The 19,449-nt window shown below is 35.7% G+C and overlaps 1 protein-coding gene across 2 annotated transcripts; it reads right to left on the bottom strand.

The window, feature by feature from the left end:
- Positions 1-9,059: 9,059 nt before the first annotated feature.
- LOC131932328 (uncharacterized) lies at positions 9,060-17,882 on the bottom strand. 2 transcript variants are annotated; one of them, XR_009384543.1, is made up of 5 exons: positions 17,816-17,882; positions 13,970-14,241; positions 11,741-13,427; positions 9,146-11,147; positions 9,060-9,077 (listed from the first exon to the last, which is right to left on the bottom strand). XR_009384543.1 is itself a non-coding variant. In XM_059289221.1 (4 exons), the coding sequence occupies exons 2-4, from the start codon at positions 14,164-14,166 to the stop codon at positions 10,227-10,229; spliced, it is 2,805 nt and encodes a 934-aa protein (XP_059145204.1). In that variant the 5' UTR covers positions 14,167-14,241; positions 17,816-17,882; the 3' UTR covers positions 9,123-10,226. The 2 variants fall into 2 exon arrangements, 1 of the variants encoding a protein (XP_059145204.1); XM_059289221.1 differs by lacking the exon at positions 9,060-9,077 and having other exon boundaries at positions 9,123-11,147.
- Positions 17,883-19,449: the final 1,567 nt, after the last annotated feature.

Genomic DNA, 19,449 nt, shown 5'->3' with positions numbered 1-19,449 from the left:
GGCGGCTTAGTTTCCTTGTTTTGATGGGTCCATTTCACTTTTTAATCTTGTGACGCATGCGCAGTTAGAAGAAGGGCTTTCTTTTTCTTTTTTTCTTTTATAATATTGAAAGTGGAAAAAAAATTGTTTAAAGTTAAGCTTCACCCACCCAAAATACCTAAATGGGTTTATACCAGACATAACACTGCGTGGGCGGTTAACAAAAATATTGAAAGTACCACCAGAAACCCACAATAGCTGGTCAGTAGCGCCTATACCCACCTTCCCTGGTAACAATGTTACGATCACCACCCTAAATTACCGTTCGACACCACCAACACCCCATCTTATCCTAATACCATCCACACCACAATGTATCGTTCTAACACCACCTACATCTTACCCTTCTAACACCACCAACACCCCATCTTATCCTAACACCATCCACACCACAATGTATCGTTCTAACACCACCTACACCCCAACTTACCCTTCTAACACCACCAACACCCCAACGTACCCTAACACCACCTACACCCCAACGTACCCTAACACCACCTACACCCCAACGTACCCTAACACCACCTACACCCCAACGTACCCTAACACCACCTACACCCCAACGTACCCTAACACCACCTACACCCCAACGTACCCTAACACCACCTACACCCCAACGTACCCTAACACCACCTACACCCCAACGTACCCTAACACCACCTACACCCCAACGTACCCTAACACCACCTACACCCCAACGTGTCTTAACAACTTTGTAGTTGAAGGTCTAGTGGAATCTGATTGGTAATAGAGAAATGAGAATGCAGGTGATGAAGTATCGTAGTTCTGGAGTTCGGGAGTATTGATTCTTGTGGTATTAAGGTATCGAATTATATTGTAGTGTAGTAGTAGATCCAGTGAAATCGTTATTGATTTGGAATACCGTTTGTAGAGTTTGGTGAAGTGAAACGAGTTGATGTCATAGTTCTGGAGCATCGAGTCTAGTTATGTTTAAGTATCGAAATTTGATGTGTGTTGTGAATGTAGTAGAGTATATCGAGTAGTCGAGTTTATTGTAAGTTAGATGATTTCAATCCAGTTCGGAACACACTACAAATAAAGGTAGACGTTCTCTAGTTGAAAAATCTTTAGTTTTTTAGGAATCTATATTACCACTTTAAAAGTATTAATATATAGTATTAAATAGGATGGAATTTAAAACTAACCGTAAACTTAGTTTTCTCAAATTATAATTTTCTCATATTTAATCAATAATTCGATTTTTTTAACGGCGTCCCTTTAGTTAGGGGATCCAAAATTTTAAATTAGTTTTTTGAAAGGTAAAGTTAATTTTAAGAATGTCATCAAAATTGAATAAAGTATGTAATAATAAAGCTACCGTTTTTAGACTTTCAAACTAAACCTACGTTAAGTATTCAATTGGTAAAATACAATGTTTTCACATGGTTACATAGCTAATGTAAAAGATTTGTTATAATTGTTACGAAATGAAATTTAGAGCGTTTTATTGTGTTTTTCAATTGTGTCTTAGTTACACTTGGCTATTCTTGTGAAAGCTATTTCCCTTGAATAAAATTTTGGTATTTGGATTTTCAAATGGGAGATAATTCGGTGCTTAACTTTACGTTCATTTTAAATTCCTGCACCTTAGGTTTACCGCTTACATATAAATACAACTTTAAGTTAGTATTTGCTATTGTAAAAAATTTGATAGAGCTTAAATTCTAAACAAAATAGTTTGGTAGGGTTTTTTTTAGCATTATCAAGTTAAAAAAAACAAATACATCAGTAGCCGTTACAGATTGCAATACTTAATGTTAGTAGACATGCAGTCTTAGTCGTAAATTAAACATCTAATTAATTGTCTTTTCATATTTTCACCCATAAATGATTCATATATACATATTTTAGGCTGGAATATATAACGTTTATAACCTTTTATTTTTTAAAAACCAAAAAAAAAAATCGTTACATAATCACACTATATAGATATTTTACAATTATAACTAAAGACAGTCAGTATAAAACAGGTAAGTTCCGTTTTAGAACTTACCTTGGCAGGACTGCAAGGAGCCCAACACTACTAGAACTTTTTTTTAATTCAGTGGGTTTTTTTTCCAGAGTTTTTTCTCCCGGGAGGGGGGGGGGGGGGGCGGAGCACTTTAAATTTTCTAAGGGGGGGGGGGGGGCTATGTCGTAAAGTACAAAGTAGACTCGTGCAGAGGCGTAGCGACCCTTCACGGCGCCCGGGGACAAATTTTAAATTTGCACCCCCCCCCCCCTCAAACTTTCGATTTTGTACCCCCCCCCCCCTCCTCAAACTTTCGATTTCTTTGAATCCCCTCCCTTAAACTTTCGATTTGCAACCCCCCCCCCCCCCCCCCTCAACTTTTCGATTTGTACCCCCCCCCCCCCCCTCAAACTGCAAAAATACAGCTAAAATGACATTTTAATTTGTTTTTACAACCCATTTTGGCGCCCCTTAAGGTCGGCGCCCGGGGACATATGTCCCCGTCCCCCCCCCCCCGTCCCCCCCCCCCCATCTCTACGCCTCTGGACTCGTGCACTTAGCAACAATTTCAATAAAATGTGATTACGCTTGCAAATTGGAATTGAGGGAATTAGTACAAACTTTTGCGACGAAGGAGGCAAGTAAAATTTGATTTTGATGTCAACTGATAACGTGTATACAATTGATAATAAATTAATTGTTTTCTTATGCATATGTTTTAGTTATTGATTTGTGTGAAAGGGGGCGTTTTAATAAACTTTGCCTAGTGCGCTAAATAACCTGGCGCCGGCACTAGACATTACGCTGCATTTTATACTTCCAATCTAACCAATGTATTGAATTTATGTACATATTTATTTATTTTTTAATTATTTTGCAATTGTCCACACTACACGTCCACCTACAAAAAATTTGACTGTAAAGAGACGGGGGGGGGGGCACTTGAAATTTTCGTGGAGGGGGGTGGGGGCGGACTAAAATTTTACGAGGGTGTAGATGCGGACACTGGTAAAAGTATATATTTTCTAGATAAATTCTATTTCGTTGGGGGAGGGGGGGGCAGTAGAGTTGGGTTAGGGGTCATCCATAAATGACGTCACATTCGTAGGGGGGAGGGGGGCAGTAGAGGTGGGTTAGCCCTAACAAAAGACTTGCAGATAACGTTTGCATCTCTTGTTTGATTTTTAAAAAAAACACATCTACAAGTTTTCATATTATGTCATATCACATGCCTACATTTAATAAATTGCCATCCATGACGTAAAGCACAGTTTATTTTGACGTAATAGCCGTTTAACCCTTTGACAACTGGATGTAAACAAAAAGCAAAAAAAAAATATTAAATATAATTTATCAGCTGATCTTCATAACCAAATCAAATCCATCAAAGGGTTTTCAGTCAACAAACTTAGAAAGTGTTTTCAGCCGATTTCGCTAGAGACAGATGATGACGTACGTCAACAGATAGGTGCAGTGCAATCGTATCATAGACAGCAAACGATAACTGAAAATGCGAATCGTGTTTGGACAGATACCGACTCAAACTTCGCTGTCGTTTCTTTGATCGGCGTCTTCAAGTCTTTTTGATTCTATGCGACTTACGTCATCAACACAAACTAGGGAATTCCTAGCTGGGGAAATAATGGGTTGAAAGTTTTAAAGCTAGGTCTCGTTCTTTAAGATGGGCCCGATCAAAAGTGGGCAGAGATAATCACTGTACTGTTGTTACATTTTATTTTAGCAGCAATTACTAACAGGCAAGTAGCGTTTGAAGAATTTTTTTTTAAAAGTCACAAGCGAAAAGATAGTGAAAAGAGGGGGGGGGGTCTTTAAAATAGTATGCATATCTTTAATTTGACGAATTTAAATTAAAACAATTTAAATATCCCCCTTCGATTAAGATGCAATATTAGACTTAACTTTACTGTTAATTAACAGCTTGTGTGTATTTAAGGGCCTATATTTGGAAATATATTAAAACTCTTTCGTGAAGATTTTGTAAATTATGTTTATACCATGGACACCAAGAGACTGCTAACCCGAAAGTCTTGAGTTCAAATTCGGGTTCAAGTCCGACTCATCCCAAGTCTGATAGTGATAGGTACCTAACTTACGTTAGGGTAAGTAAAGGCGGCTGGACATAGTGCTTACCACACTATCCTTTCATATGCCGAGGTCACAGAAATAGGTGAACTCTACTTTACTTGCCCCATGGACCGACAAGGTAACGTACATAGACGCACTACATATTAAGTTTATACGGCGAACGTCACTACATATTGTGTTTATACCATGGACGTTTCTGCATATTGTGTTTATAACATGGAAGTCACTAAATATTGTGTTTATACCATGGACGTCACTACATACTGTTTATACTATGGACGGACGTCACTGCATGTTGTGTTTATACCATGGACGTCACTACATATTTTGTTTATACCATGGATGTTACTACATATTGTGTTTATACCATGGACGTCACTACATATTGTGTTTATACTATTGACGTCACTACATATTTTGTTTATACCATGGACGTTACTGCATATTGTGTTTATACCATGGAAGTCACTACATATTGTGTTTATACTATTGACGTCACTGTATATTGTGTTTACACCATATACGTCACTACATATCGTTTTTGTACTATGAACGTAACTACATATTGTGTTTATACCATGGACGTCACTACACATTGTGTTTATACCATGGACGTTTCTGCATATTGTGTTTATACCATGGACGTTTCTGCATATTGTGTTTATACCATGGACGTTTCTGCATATTGTATTTATACCATGGACGTCACATCATATTTTGTTTATACCATGGACGTCACTACACATTGTGTTTATACCATGGACGTTTCTGCATATTTTGTTTATACCATGGACGTCACTACATATTTTGTCCCATACATCCTAAACATAAAGTCAAAAACAGTTGAGTCTAGACTAGTGGGCTTTCTATTGCACAGACCATACATCCTCAACATAAAGACAAACACAGTTGAGACTAGACTAGTGGGCTTTCTATTGCACAAACCATACATCCTCAACATAAAGTCTAACACAGTTGAAGTTGGCAAAGGTATGTTTACTCTGTATCACAAGTTTGTTTAGAAATCATAGGAAGCTTTATTTTAAAATTCCAAGTATAAAAAGTATGAATAAAGTAGTGTAAAAACAGACTGCGTGCCACAATCAGTGCACCTTCAACATTTTCATGACATGACCAGTAGCTGGTAACAATCGGAAAGTGTCTTAAAATAGTAAGCCTTAAGTAGCAAAAAAATGTTTAAGTCTAAAAACTTGGTAGATAAAAAATGTAATTTAAAAATGCACAGAATAAGGGAAAAATTTGAAGCGTCAAAATGGCCACACCATATAAACAATATAACTTAAGTAAAATGGTCGTGCACATATTACATAACAGGTGGTTGGAGGGTAACTTAACATTGCTATATTGTGTACTGGAAGTAGGGGTGGAATAGAAAAATGTATGAAACACTACTTTTTTTTTACAATATCTGCCATTAAGAATGATCAAATTAATTGCACAAAATTAAATAATTGCATTTTGTTGCTAATGAAAATAGATTAAAAAATTACTCTCTGATATGATGTTATTCCTACAATTACTTCCATAAGGTGCACAATGTTTGTAGCAGGCCTACTAAAATTGTAACAAGGAGTATATAATATGGGTAGGTTCATACAGTTCTTTAATATGAGGAGTTAAGTCATTGGAAAGTTAGAACATTCGGGGAAGAGAGAATATTTTTGTTTTATAATATGTGCACAATCTTTTGAGTTAAAGTGTCTCTAAAACCAATCTCACTGAAGTTAATTAAGATACAGTAACATGCACCACCTAATATCAATGCTTGTTTAATTAAAAATGATTAGAATACTTTTAATGATGTACAAAATTTCAAGCATAATAAAGTAATTTAAGTTTTTTTTTAATTTTGCCTCTGATGTGCCATACATTCTCAAACCATATTTGATATATGTGGCAGGCATTTAAACCATATGGTCAGATTTTTACCTTTTCTGTTCACTCAACAGGTGTTTGTTTCTAGGATAATTAATTAATCTTTCCTAGGATAATTAATCTTTTCTAGGATAAATTTGTATTTTATAATAAAAAAAATAATATGGTTTAATTTTCAAAATTTTAATTATTGATTTTTTAAAATGAAAAACTAGGCTCTCTTGGTTATTTCCCTTTGTAAATAGGTTTGCTCCCTTTAGTACTCTTCTCAATGTATATAGATTTTACATAATGTTAGTTAATAATTTGAGATTATAAAATTTTGAATATTAGTATAACTTTTGTTCAATAATAATGTGACAACGGTAACTATGCACAATACATCTTGTTTCATTTGATGAGATAAAAATGTTAAAACATTTACCAAAATCTTACAGACTATAGCACAAATTAGTGATTTCTCACTCAGTGCCATTCAAATTTTTTTTAATGAATTGGGTGGAGATTGTCAGGGATATATAATATATAGGCTATATTTGTATTTATTTATTCTTACATATAAAAAACTAACCGTCGCTGGTCAATAAAATAATTCCAAGTGTTTATTTTATCATTTAAATCCTTAAGAGAATTCTGTTTCTAAAATTGACTTCTCTAAAGAAAGTTTCTTTAAAAGCTGACAAAAAGATATTTTTCTCCCAAATAGTGACAGAAGAGGGTCACAGTCCTAACAGTGAAGAGAAGACAACTACGGAGAGCTTTTACATTAACTAATATCAAGTGTGAAGGGAGATCAACAACAAGGAACAAACTTTAAAGAGAACTTTTAACAGCACGCCTAAGAGCATAGCGACAGGTCGGATTGAAGTGAACACTTTTTTAAATGTGTTATCACGTTTTGAGTGAATTATTTGAATTTAATACTGATATTTTTAACAACATAGGACTTCAATGTTAAATTAAATGTTTTCACATAACCAGCAAGCTTAAAATATTTTTTCTCGTGATAAATTCTGCATGTTGTAACAATTACATATTATGCTAAACATGATTTGATTTAGCAATGACAGCCGAGTGATCTATTTTTAGATCACAATAAATTCAAAATTAAGAAAGAACTTTTTACTGTGGGTCTATTGAAGCAGTCTTGGTGCAACAGATGTTGCTCCTGGTTGAAGGAGCATGAGTAATTTCAATCAATATTAATCTGAACTTATTTGTCTTTTGAAAGCCCATGTAGTTTGTATGGAGATAATTATCTTTAGGTTTCAATTTTAGGGACTTAAAATGTATTATATTTTTCTGTCACTATAGCTTAAATGTGTTGAATCTGTATCCTTTTGTGTCGATGATTAAAGAGCCTAGTAAGTCTGCTAATTCATTTGATAATATGATATTACTGTGAACATTGGGTAAGATTTATCTAAGGGGTTAAACTATGGGTTAGGCTATAATATCAGGTTAAAGGTTAAATTTGAGATTTAACTATATTATTAGATTAAATTACAGGTTAAAATATAGGTTAAACTATATATATTTAATTCTATCAGGATAAACAGTTTATTTTGACTGGTTACATTTTAATTTATCAATGATGCTTTTCAACTTCTAAAAGAAAAATTAGTTTTTGAAATTTTACAAACAATATAGTTAAATTAGTAACACTACACATAGTTAATTAAACTACACAGAATTAATTAAAAAAAAACTCACACTATAAAGAAATGAAATTCAATAAGTAAATAGAAAAAGGTTTGTACACAATATACAAATGCTACACCCAACAAACTATTGTGCTTATAAACAAGACTTAAGTTGAGAAACACTAGGCCATTCATTAAGTAGTCTATAAACACATAAAACATCTAGGTAAAAAATGTAAAAAGCTTAAAAAAAACTTACATACACCAAAGCTATTCATAAAATTAAAACTTTAAAATAAAGAATATGAAAATGTCAATATAAAATGTAATGGGAAGGAATGAAAGAAAAATAATTACAAAGGATTTAGTTGGAATGGAACAATGCATAGAAAATAGATTTGCCGAATAGAAGTGTATAAAAACACCAACAAGTACCAACAAAGGAAAACAGTGCAAGAGCTAAAAATATAGCAGTATAAAAGTTTGGACTGGTAGTCACTCCTTACTTGGGTTTGACAAAAATAGTAGTTTAGTAACACTGGTTGGCACCTTTGGGTAAATACTAAATAGATACCAAAACTTCTAAAACAGTATCAAACTTTTATTTTCTGGCACTCACTGTGTTTGGGTGTGAGAAAAAAAAAGTTAATGAGATTATTCTAATTGTCACTTGTGTGGCAAATAGTATCAAAATTTGTGTCTCATTGGCACTTATGTGACAAATAGTATTAAAGTTTGTGTCTGATTGGCACCCTGTGTTTGACAGAAACAAAAAAAAAAACAAATTACCCTTATAGCTCTGGTGGTCAATAGGCCAGATAATTTTAAAGAATTTATGGCCAAATGTAAGAGTAAGAGCATAAATTTTTTTACATCAGATAAAAATCCAACAGAGACAATAGTAAATGCTTTACACTTTGGCATGAATCCTCAGAAAAAAAAAGTTAAAAAATGATGACAGTGGTAACATAGGAGGGTTTAAACTGCATAGAATACAGTGACGTAGCTAGGGTACCTGCTGGCTGATGCTGACCTGCTGTTGATTTCCTCCCCCCCCCCCCCCCCCCCTTCCCCAAAATAAAGTAATAAGTCACAAGCACCAGGAGCAGCATTGGATAGAACATAAAGACAGGCACGTATCTGTGAAAACTGGTAATCCTGTAATCTGTTTTTATCAAGCAGATTGCTATGTGTATGAAACAGGAAAATTATATGCCCTGGACCCTAGATTTTTCTTGATACCGCCACCACCACCCAAAAGTGGACTGAGGTTTTTAAGTGACATGGGGGAAAAGATATAACTTACAAATTTTCTAATATCACCATATAGTTCATAGCAGCCCACTGCCCTATAAACCCAGTCCACCACTGCCCTACTAACACAGTCCGCCACTGCCCTGGCAACCCAGTCCACCACTGCCCTCGCAACCTAGTCCACCTATCAACTATAATCAACCCAGTCCGCCACTGCCCTGGCAACCCAGTCCACCTATCAACTATAATCAACCCAGTCCGCCACTGCCCTATCAACTATAATCAACCCAGTCCGCCACTGCCCTATCAACCCAGTCACTGCTGTCTGCATCAACCAAACTAACCCTGCTACACTATTGTCAGCATTTGACAAGTATAAAAAAACTTGCCGCAGTGTAAAAATGGAAATGTATTATTACAACAGTGATCACTTTAAAAGCATCAATGTGGTTTTGTAGGCACCAACATAACAACATAATATTACTGACCTTTGTTCATTTTATGACTATAACAGGATTTACAATCTGACAGTGAACAGGATAAATGACATGACAATGAACAATCCTAGAAATAGACCTGACCTCGCTATAATTCAGGATGTGGCATGACCAAGAGAAAAATGTATCAAGAAATATTTTTCTTTTTTTTTTAGGTTAAATCAACTTTCTTAAATCTCCAAACTAGTCCTACAACATGATAATCAAGGGTGAAAACATCCATGGTAAAATTGTTTGATAAAACCTGATTTCTATTATGGCTATTATGAATATATAGGCTCACAGTTCCTATAAGTGGCAGCTTTAAAATAATGTCGGACTCTATGGAGTTGCGGGTGGTATTGTGCAAGGGGGTAGGAAGTGTGAATCATCAGTTACTTAGTAATTTTTTTTTAATTAAACCAATGTTAGTTTTTGCTAGAATTACATACAGGGGAAGAAGATATCTGTGACATTGTTTTATGGATGCCACTTATGAGTGTGGGGTAAAAATCTTTTTTAGATGAGTGACATTATCAATAAAATGACAACGCTTGAGAAAAAATTGCTTAGATACAATAGATTACATTATCAACTTTTCAACAATATTTTTTTTCTTTAAACAGGAATGGAATGTTTCTAAAGCAGGTGTAGAGTAATAGTTCATAGAAAAATATTTAATTACTGCCATTGTAGAAGTTTTAACTAATACTAGATAACATTAATAAGATGAACAGGTAATTGCAGTTACAGGGGCCTTTTAAAAGAGCTGGGCCTACCTTGTTCATCGCAATGTGAGAAGAGTATTTACAGTTTTCGTTGCAGTTACTAACATTGGTTCTACCGACCAACCCTGACTTTAAAGCTTCCAGGGTACCTTTTGATAGCTTTCTCACAGACATTCCTTGAGAAAAGATAATCATACGAGGCACACAATGAGACAAGGTTGTAGTCCCACAAAGTCCCACTGAGAAATGGGGGCAGAATGTCCATCAGGAGACGCAGGTCGATATAAAGGCCTATAAAAATATCCTTAGACAAATTGGACAAGGCTAGGATAAGCATGCTTATGATGTCATCGCAAGCAGATTGGTGGTCTGGTCCGTATAGACGTGATATATCCCTGTTGAGGTCTTCTATAGCTTTAGTAATGTAACGCACCTTGTCAAGAAAACACTGAGCGTCAAGACATTTCCTGATCTGTCTCCTGAAAGGTGTCAGGACCGGATCTAATACTTCCTCTATTTTGCTCGGATCCTGAAGATAATGCCATTTGTCTGGAGAAGTTGATGGATTACTGTCCATGTCTTCCGAGCTTAGAGTTCCCCCGCTCCCAGCACCTTGAATTTCTCCGCAGGAACTTGGGAAGGAACCAACCTCGTGGGAGTGATCAGACGAGCCAGTGCTGGAACTGTCTGGTATGTTATCCTCATCTCCTTCTTCAGGATCATCCAATGAGAAGCGTTTGACCAATTCTCTGCTGTCATCATTAGCCAGCTTGTACAAGTCATTGATATCACAATGCCTCACATCAAGGCTCAGGGAGGAGAGAGTCTTAGCTATGGATATTTTATCAGCTGACTGCAGAAAGCTGATGGGCAGAGAACTGGACGAGTCGTCCCTCTGTCCAAAGAAAAGTTCCAGGATTTTGTCTCCCTTTAAAAGTTCACGGAGTGGGGTGTTGGAAAGGGCTTTGTAGGCACTTTTAATTCCTGCTCTAAGACCAGTCTTGTACAGATGGGTAAGCTGTGGTAGCATCTCCTGCAGAAAAAAAAATATTTCTTTGTCAATAAAATGGCTTTAAATTATATTACTTAAGACTGGCACTATACAGCTTTTTCTCAGGTAGTAATGGGTTTGTAGGGGACGGAGTGGTCTAGCGGTAGAGAGCTGGACTGCTAACACGTAAGTCTCGAGTTCGAATCCGGGTTCAATTCAGTAGACCGTCTCTGAGTTGACCCAACTCTGATGAGTACCTAACTCGTGTTAGGGAGAGTAAAGGCGGCTGGACATAGTGCTGACCACACTATCTCTTCATATGCCGAGGTCACAGAAACAAGATAACTCTACTTCACTTGCCCTATAGACCGTCAGGTTTGAAAAGGGAACTTTGCTTTACTAATGGGTTTGTTTCCATTTATTCTTGTATCTACAATGTTTGATCTACAACTAGAAAATCTGTTCTGAATATAATTATTCAATTGACAGTATATGTTGTTTGTCTGTTGTTGCTTTTTAAATAAAACAATACAATAATTTGATAATCAGCATTTCACAATTTCTTAGTTTTAATGCTGTAAACTGCGAGGCAAATATGGGGGAAAAATGTGAAAAGAATATTTAAAAATTCAAACCTGACAAAAAGAGCGTTCGTACGACCTCCACAACAGTTCTGTTTGCTCTTGGACTGAGGTCTCAACCAAGGACTCCTGGTCTAAATGCTGGACTAGGCTCTCAACAACATCACGGAACAAGGCATGCAGCAAGCTCTTCAAGTTTTCCACCTGCTTCATCAGGGCATTCAGCGCCAGCTGGTGGGTCAGGTTCATGTGGTTTTCAGAAACAACCCCTCCAGGGCTGTCATATTCGTCATTATCGCTTTTATCATTTTGTGAAGTCAGCTCATCAGGAAGTTGATTCGTTGAGTGATCTGACGACCACTTCCGTGCCTTAACCGAGTCAGCAAAGTGATCACTTTTGACTCTCAGGCTGATATCGTCAACAGCAACCTCTTCTGTGTTTGGTGTATCAAAGATACAGTCATCCTGTTGGCCAGGTAGCTCGGCCACACAACTTTTTCCATGAACATTTCTCCTCACCTGGACAAAGCCATCAGGATGCTTAGGAATGGTTACTGTCACATCACCTAAAGAAAAGCTTCTTGAAACATCATAACTAGCCTGAGCTCTCCTCCTTTTGATGGCGCACCCTCCGCTGATGGCTAAATTATACTCACTCAGCACTAAATTGATCTGAGATGAAAGACTCCGACACCCTTGTTTATGAATTCTGTATGGTTCCGACAATTGATTTTCTATGACTCTGCTAACCCTTTCTTGAAAGGTCAGCCAATTGTTTGGTTTTTCAACCGCTGCCCCTTCATCTACGTTAAAGTCCAAAAAATCTTCTGGCTCAAATCTTGTGTCCCGTTCATACTCTGGGTTGTTGTTCTTTAACTCCACTATAGTGGCTATGGTTGCTTCCCTTGCCCCGCTGATGTTCACCTTATCATTACACAGTCTGTCAAGAGACTGGATACTGATGCCTAGCCTCCTATCTACCTCCACAAATATGTTGTGAAAACAGCTCTCAATAACCTGAGGGTTTCGAATTTTCTTTTTAGTTTTCTCTTTTCGAAATATAACATTTTTTATGCCTTCTCGTACTCTGATATATTTGTCTATCGCTAAAAAAATGCTATCTCGTTTTTCCTTCAGCTCTAGTAGCTTTCCTTCGTCCTCTGTTGTGGACTTGGCCCAGTTTACTTTGCTCTGCTCTGCTTCCAGCATCAAGTTGTGTTTCTCCAACTCCATTTCAATTCTACGCAAGAAAACTTTTAAGAAATCCCTCTTGCATGTTCTTAAGTAGCGTTCACTGTCCAGGTTTTCTTTCATGAGCAGAGTGTCTTGAAGAGAGATTAAACACTTATCAAGTTTATCAATTTGATCTGCGACTTCAATAATATTCCTCTCTGACTTCTTAAGACGCTCTTCAATCAAACACATAGCTCGTGAAAGACAGTATAAATCATCTCTTGAAAACACAATTGATTTGAGGATATACACATGCAAGATATTTGCCACGTTTCTATGAAATTCTTCAACAGTTAACGCATGCTTCATATATTTTCTGACTATAGAGGAGCATTTGGTCATCATTTCTCTCAGGGAGGCATCAAACTCATAATGACCACTGTCCTCAAAGAGAGGTTTGGCATTTCTTGGGACAAAATACTCTGGTGAAGGCTCAGGGGGGTTAGACCTGCGCAATGAGACCACTTCGGCATCAACATCGTTGGTTACAGGTGTCCAGAAAATCAATCTGTAAAAAATTGTATCCAATGTAAACAGGAGTAAATTTTTTCTTTTACTTGAATAAAAACTGTGTATTATGCTTAGACAAAAGCAGTAAATAGCACAACAAACATTTTAAAGTATTAAATTACTGATAAAATATAAAGAGACAAGATTTGTTTTATATCAACAATATTGTATCATTTAAATTTAATATTACATTTATCTTGAAGAGATACCATAAACATTACTTCAACCTTTTGAGTTTGAAGAATCATTGCCGATACATGAGTTTTAAATAATGGTGGTGGCAGAGGTGAGAGAAAACAGTACCTGAAGTGTAAGAGCTCTGGTAGGACTAGTTTAGAGGTTTTGTAGGTAACTACCCTAGGCTCTAACTATAAAATGACACTATTTATAATTGTAACTCAAACATGCCTAATGTCTGATGATACAGCAGTAAAAAACCTTGATACATTTATGCATGACTGCGCCAATATTTTCACAACAAGACAACTATCAACACTCAACAGAGCAAATTATATTCCTGCAGTAAGTTTAAAACCTCACCTTCTGTCACAGTCAATGAAGATGGCATCAACAGCCAATGTTTTGTACCACAGTGCTGATTCTCTGGCCAGTGGCGAAGACTGGGACTCAGACATGGGGTAGGGATGTTTACCCTCCACCACAGGAAAGCATTTATCATCAACACTGACATTTTCGATTGTTTCTACTTTTTCTCTTAGTTGAAACAGAACTCTCATTTTAAGATAGTCAATGTTGATGATCAATTTGGAAATATGCTCGTTGCCATCATCAGCTTTTTTTTATGCAGCAACCTATTTGAAAAAAATTACAAAATTTTTAGAAAGTCATTTGAGTAAGAATTAAATTTTGTAAGCTACTAAATGAAAAAGCAAGGTAAAGATACTTAGTAGGCCTACTTAGTCCACTGTAAATCAGGTTTTAAGTTGTTTGTCTAACCTATTAGGCTATAGTGAATTTATTATATAACCTCCAACAATTTATAATTAAACCAAGTTTTCTAAATAGATCTATGTAGTATGTAGGCCTAACTGCAAGATCAATTAGTATTATTAATATAACATCCGCCTTAAGCCTACTACTACTAGTACTATGATAGTGATAGTAGTATCTATATATGGCAGGAAACAGATTAGTACCGGAAAATGCATATTCGATCTTCGCCGTTCATAAACTTTCTAACCAGACATCGTTCGGGGATTTTGTTTATACTGATAAATAGAGCTATGTTTTTACAAGCTTCGTTAGCAACATTTTTGTGGAATACGTTTTTTATGACATTTTGTGCCGCGGCGAAGGATGCGAAGTATGCAAATCTGGACGGAATGGATCTACTTGGAAAAGTACGTGTACTGCACTAATAAGGTAAGAAATACTATTTTGTAAAAATAACTATTATTTTTATGGATTTTTCATTAGAAATGATTGCTGTAAATTATGAAAGTAAAAAAAAGTATATTTGAATGTGTTTTTTACTTTAATTTGAACAAAGTGAATGGCCATAATTACGACACATCAGCGTCGTTGAAAGCGGGGATTTCAGTTAATTTTTTACGGATATAAAATTGTATTTTTTTCCTCCGAGGCATGTACTTAAATAACAGTTTAGTTAAATGTATTTAATTCTGTAAAATATAAGTATTATTTTGCCGTAGATACTTTAAAAAAAAAATGTTTATGATTTTCTGTCGGGGAAAATCGATATTCGCACCATGCACGCACGCGTAGTAAAACTAGACTTATCTTTAAAACACGAGAATCTTGAGTACACTGCGAATAACAAAGTTTTTAAATTTTAGTTTACTTTTGACTTTAAGCCATTTGTTTTAAATCGAAATTAATTGATAATGTAATTATTTCAAAGTAAAAATTTTCCGTCTGATTGGGTTCTAATCTTCGCCCACTGAACCAGCTTACGCACGACATTCGCGCGAGTCTGTTTCTTCGCAATAGTCTGTATAGTGTCGAGGGCTAATTCTAAAAAGAATCGAGTCCTTACTAATCCAATGTTTATTAAAATTAGGTACAATTGTTGGAACGCATGAGAAATAACAAATTAATATTTCTTTAAATCTATAGCCAAAAGAAAGTAGAACTTTATAACTCTGTAAATTATGAATCGAGTGACGGCTGTCGTGAAAACGGGAGCCATTTTACTCTTTTTTTAGGGTGACCTACTTTTATTATATAATTTTAAAATTCATCGATTTAATAAGCAGCTGAGTAGCTGACTACGCATGCGATATGGCTGGCACGTTTTGGGATAGGGATCGAGTACACCATTTTTCTTAGAACTAAGCGTATTTTTTTTTTAAATCAAAAGATACTTACATATCAGTTGTTGATTTCAATTTCATTATAGATCTAATCACTAACTTCAGTTTTTAAAAGTGATTTTGCATCTAGATCTAGCGTATTTTCAAAATTACGTAAATCTAGATCTATTTTTTAGATCTAGACTCTAGATCTACTTACTATTTGACAACCGTGTCAGTAAAATGAGGTCAGCGCTTCCAGATTCTTGGGTTTTAATTATGTTTGTCATTTTGATCTATTATAAGTAGCATTAAAACAACTGCATCTATTATCAACATTGTTTTTATATGCCAGTTCTAATTATACATTCTGTTCATTACCAATTCTAATGAAATCGTATCAGGCCCTAACACCCTGTTCACCTACACTCCTACACTGACACTACACTTGAAAGACGCCACAGAGAGTCGTAACTTTAAATTAATGTTTAAAGTACTAAACAATTATAATTAGCCATGTAAATGCTGCAACTATATTAAAAATTGGCATATAGACATATTTTATTAATTATGTTTTTTATATAGACCTTCTATATTTAACTCTGTTATTTTTTTCTTCCCCAGAGTGTTTCTAAAAGCCAGAATTTTAAAGGGGAGGGCGGTCGTTTTTTTTCTCAAGAATAATTATAGAAATAAGCTATAAACTGGTATATTTTGTAAAGTTTGACACATTTACAAATAAATGTATGCCTAAGTGACATTTCTGTGTAATTATAATTTATATTGTTAATTTTGTGAATTTCGTGGATTTTTAGACCTCACTACATTTAGTCGGTTAGATGTAAAAAAAAAATCTCAGTTGAGTGAGTGTGGTTAATCTACATTTTGAACGTGATGTAAATGTCTAGTGCTATTAATTTTTATATTTTTGAATTCCTCGATTGTTAAGCAACAAAATTGATATATAATATGTCAATAATTGTTACTTTGAAAATTGGCGAAAATCGACCCTAAAAGTAGATGCTTGAGGGTTGAATCTGTTTCCTGCCATATACAATTTTCTTCTTGGAGACCCTAGAAAACACCAAGCTGTAAGCGCGTTCCCTACCATCCCCACCCCTACATGGTCTGGTGAGCTGTGGTTCACGCTAAATGTTTGCAATCGTAGAGTCGGGTTTAGTGACGGCTATTAACTATTAGGGGCAGATAATTTAGTTTGAAACGATTTTAAACTTAGGGGAGGTAACTAAGAGGAGGCTGCTTTCACGGGGGGGGGGGGGGGTAGGGGTTGGGGAAAGGAGGGGGGGTTATCGTCCTTAACGAGCTACTGATAGTGTTTTAAAGCAAATATATTCAGTGGCAGCATTGGTACTGTCGAATTCACAAATTATGAATTACTGAAAAGTAGAAAATAAAACAACTAAATAGTGGCGTATATTACGCCGCGGGTCGGCTCGTTAGTTATAAATATTAATTAGTGGGCTAGAGATCTAATCTATTAGTATTATGTATGTAGATCTAGTAATCTAGTATTTAATGTAACAGATAGGCCTACCTAATAACTATTTCAGTAGTATTACTATAATGATCTAGAGAAATCTAGTATTAGACTAAACTAAACTAAGTTGATTAGTCTATTTATTGAGTCTGACTCTATTCAGATACCAACTTACTAAGAAAAATAGAACTATAGACTATAGACTATTAGAACAAAATAATTAATAGACTGAATACCAGTGAATAGACTTGAATACTGAATAGATTAGTAAATGTCACTAAAATGAAGTAAACTGACCTAAAAAGACTTTAAAAAGTAAAGTACTTTTAAAGTACTTTAAGTTAAGTAGCCTAGTCTAGTAACTAAAGTAGATTCTAGTAAAATTTCTTCTTATTATTATTAGCCTAAGTGACGGAATAATAAGTGTCTACATTGAAGATAGATAAAAAAAATAAAAAGATTGACTAAGATTTTAGATTGTAGATCTAGAATAGATTATGCCGAGATTTATGTTTTCTAAGTCTTCCAAGCAAAAGATAGACCTCCGGAGACTACTGGGCACGAAAAAAAATTCGGTACGAATTTATTGCGTTGTTAAGTGGATGGAAAACCTACTGTGAGCACGGATACCCATGAGCGTCCTTTGTTATGACAGGCTGATGACTTCACTTTTCAAGCTTCCGTGTTATATCATTAGACGATTGGCTTCGGATATTTCCGTACATCTACTCCCGGAATTAACCAGTCGAGTTTTCTTTTAGCGCAGAGCGCTTACCGCGGTCTTTTGATACTTACTTGATAAATTATAGATCACCCTAGATCTAGATCTATATTAGAATTTAGTAGCATTAGTTTCTACAAACTTAACGTCGGAATAGGAACCAGTGTTTTTTTAAGGCATCTTGAGCGTCGGCCTACTCTACTCCTTGAAACTTCCAAGCGATGTCCCATCCCTGAAGAATAAAGTCTGAAAGAAAATGTGATCTTTATTTTACTACGCAACGAGGGGGGGTAGAAAATATTAGATTAGATTTAAAAGCTATTTTTACGCTGTAGTTTTGAATTATAAACAGCCGAAGTTAAGAAATGTAACCTTGATTGTGTTACTGTAAAACATACCTTAAAGAAACATACAGTCGAAATCCGCTTTTTTAGCTTTTCCTAGATGGGGGAAGGGGGGGGGGGTGGTTTTTCGCCGACTAAATTAGGAAGAATTTCAGCGTGAGAAATCTAATACTTTTACTTGATTGCATTACATCTTGCCTGGATCACTTTGTTAAAGAGAAATAAATATCATGGGTTTTTGTATCGCTATCCGATCAGTAAAAAAGCATACGGTTGATTGAAGGCAGTACCCTTTGCCGAAATTTTAAGAGCTATGAAAATTAGTATATTGTACCGAATAGATCATTTTTTTTATTGTTTGTTGCATAACAAGTCCTAATACTGCAATTTTCATATAATTAAGGTCACAGACTTACTAAACGAGGTTACTGCTTTGTTACTTTGTAACTTTGTTCAACCTACGTAATAATTTAAAACTATCATAGAAATTGTTCTAAGGACACGACCAAAAGTAGACCAAATATGCTTGCACTTTCTACAAACTACAGTCCAAGGCAGTAATTCTTACACTTTTTGGCGTTACCGAACCCCACCAGTTTCATATGCGCATGCATTGAACCCTTCTAAATAATTTTATCTTCCACACTGACAAAATTCGATCGTGAATCACATGAGCCGGGTGTGTGTCTTGACCCCCGCCGACGCTATGAGACTGACTTACCGAACCTTGTTCGATCGAACAGTTATTACTGTTATATAGGCCTATATATATATATATATATATATATATATATATATATATATATATATATATATATATATATATATATATATATATATATATATATATATATATATATATATATATATATATATATATATATATATATATATATATATATATATACAAGGGGGCGCCAAATTGAAAGTTCGCGGCGGACGCCGGGAGGGTTCGCTACCAGTGTTTCTTCCAGACTTTTTTCTCCGGGGGGGGGGGGGGCACTTGAAATTTTCGGGGGGGGGGGGGGGGGCGGTAGACTTTCTTCGGGGGGGGGGCGGACACTGTTAAAAGTATATATTTTCTATATAAATTATATAAATTTCATTTCGTTCGGGGGGGGGGGGGGCGGTAAAAAAATTTCGGGGGGGGGGGGGGGCTTTGCCCCCCCGAAGATATGCCTGGA

This window comes from Physella acuta, unplaced genomic scaffold (genome assembly GCF_028476545.2).
Source record: "Physella acuta isolate Inbredline_101_S28 unplaced genomic scaffold, ASM2847654v3 ptg002137l, whole genome shotgun sequence".
Taxonomy (NCBI): domain Eukaryota; kingdom Metazoa; phylum Mollusca; class Gastropoda; family Physidae; genus Physella; species Physella acuta.
Note: the sequence above shows the minus strand (reverse complement) of the source record. Positions and strands in the feature narration are given on the sequence as shown.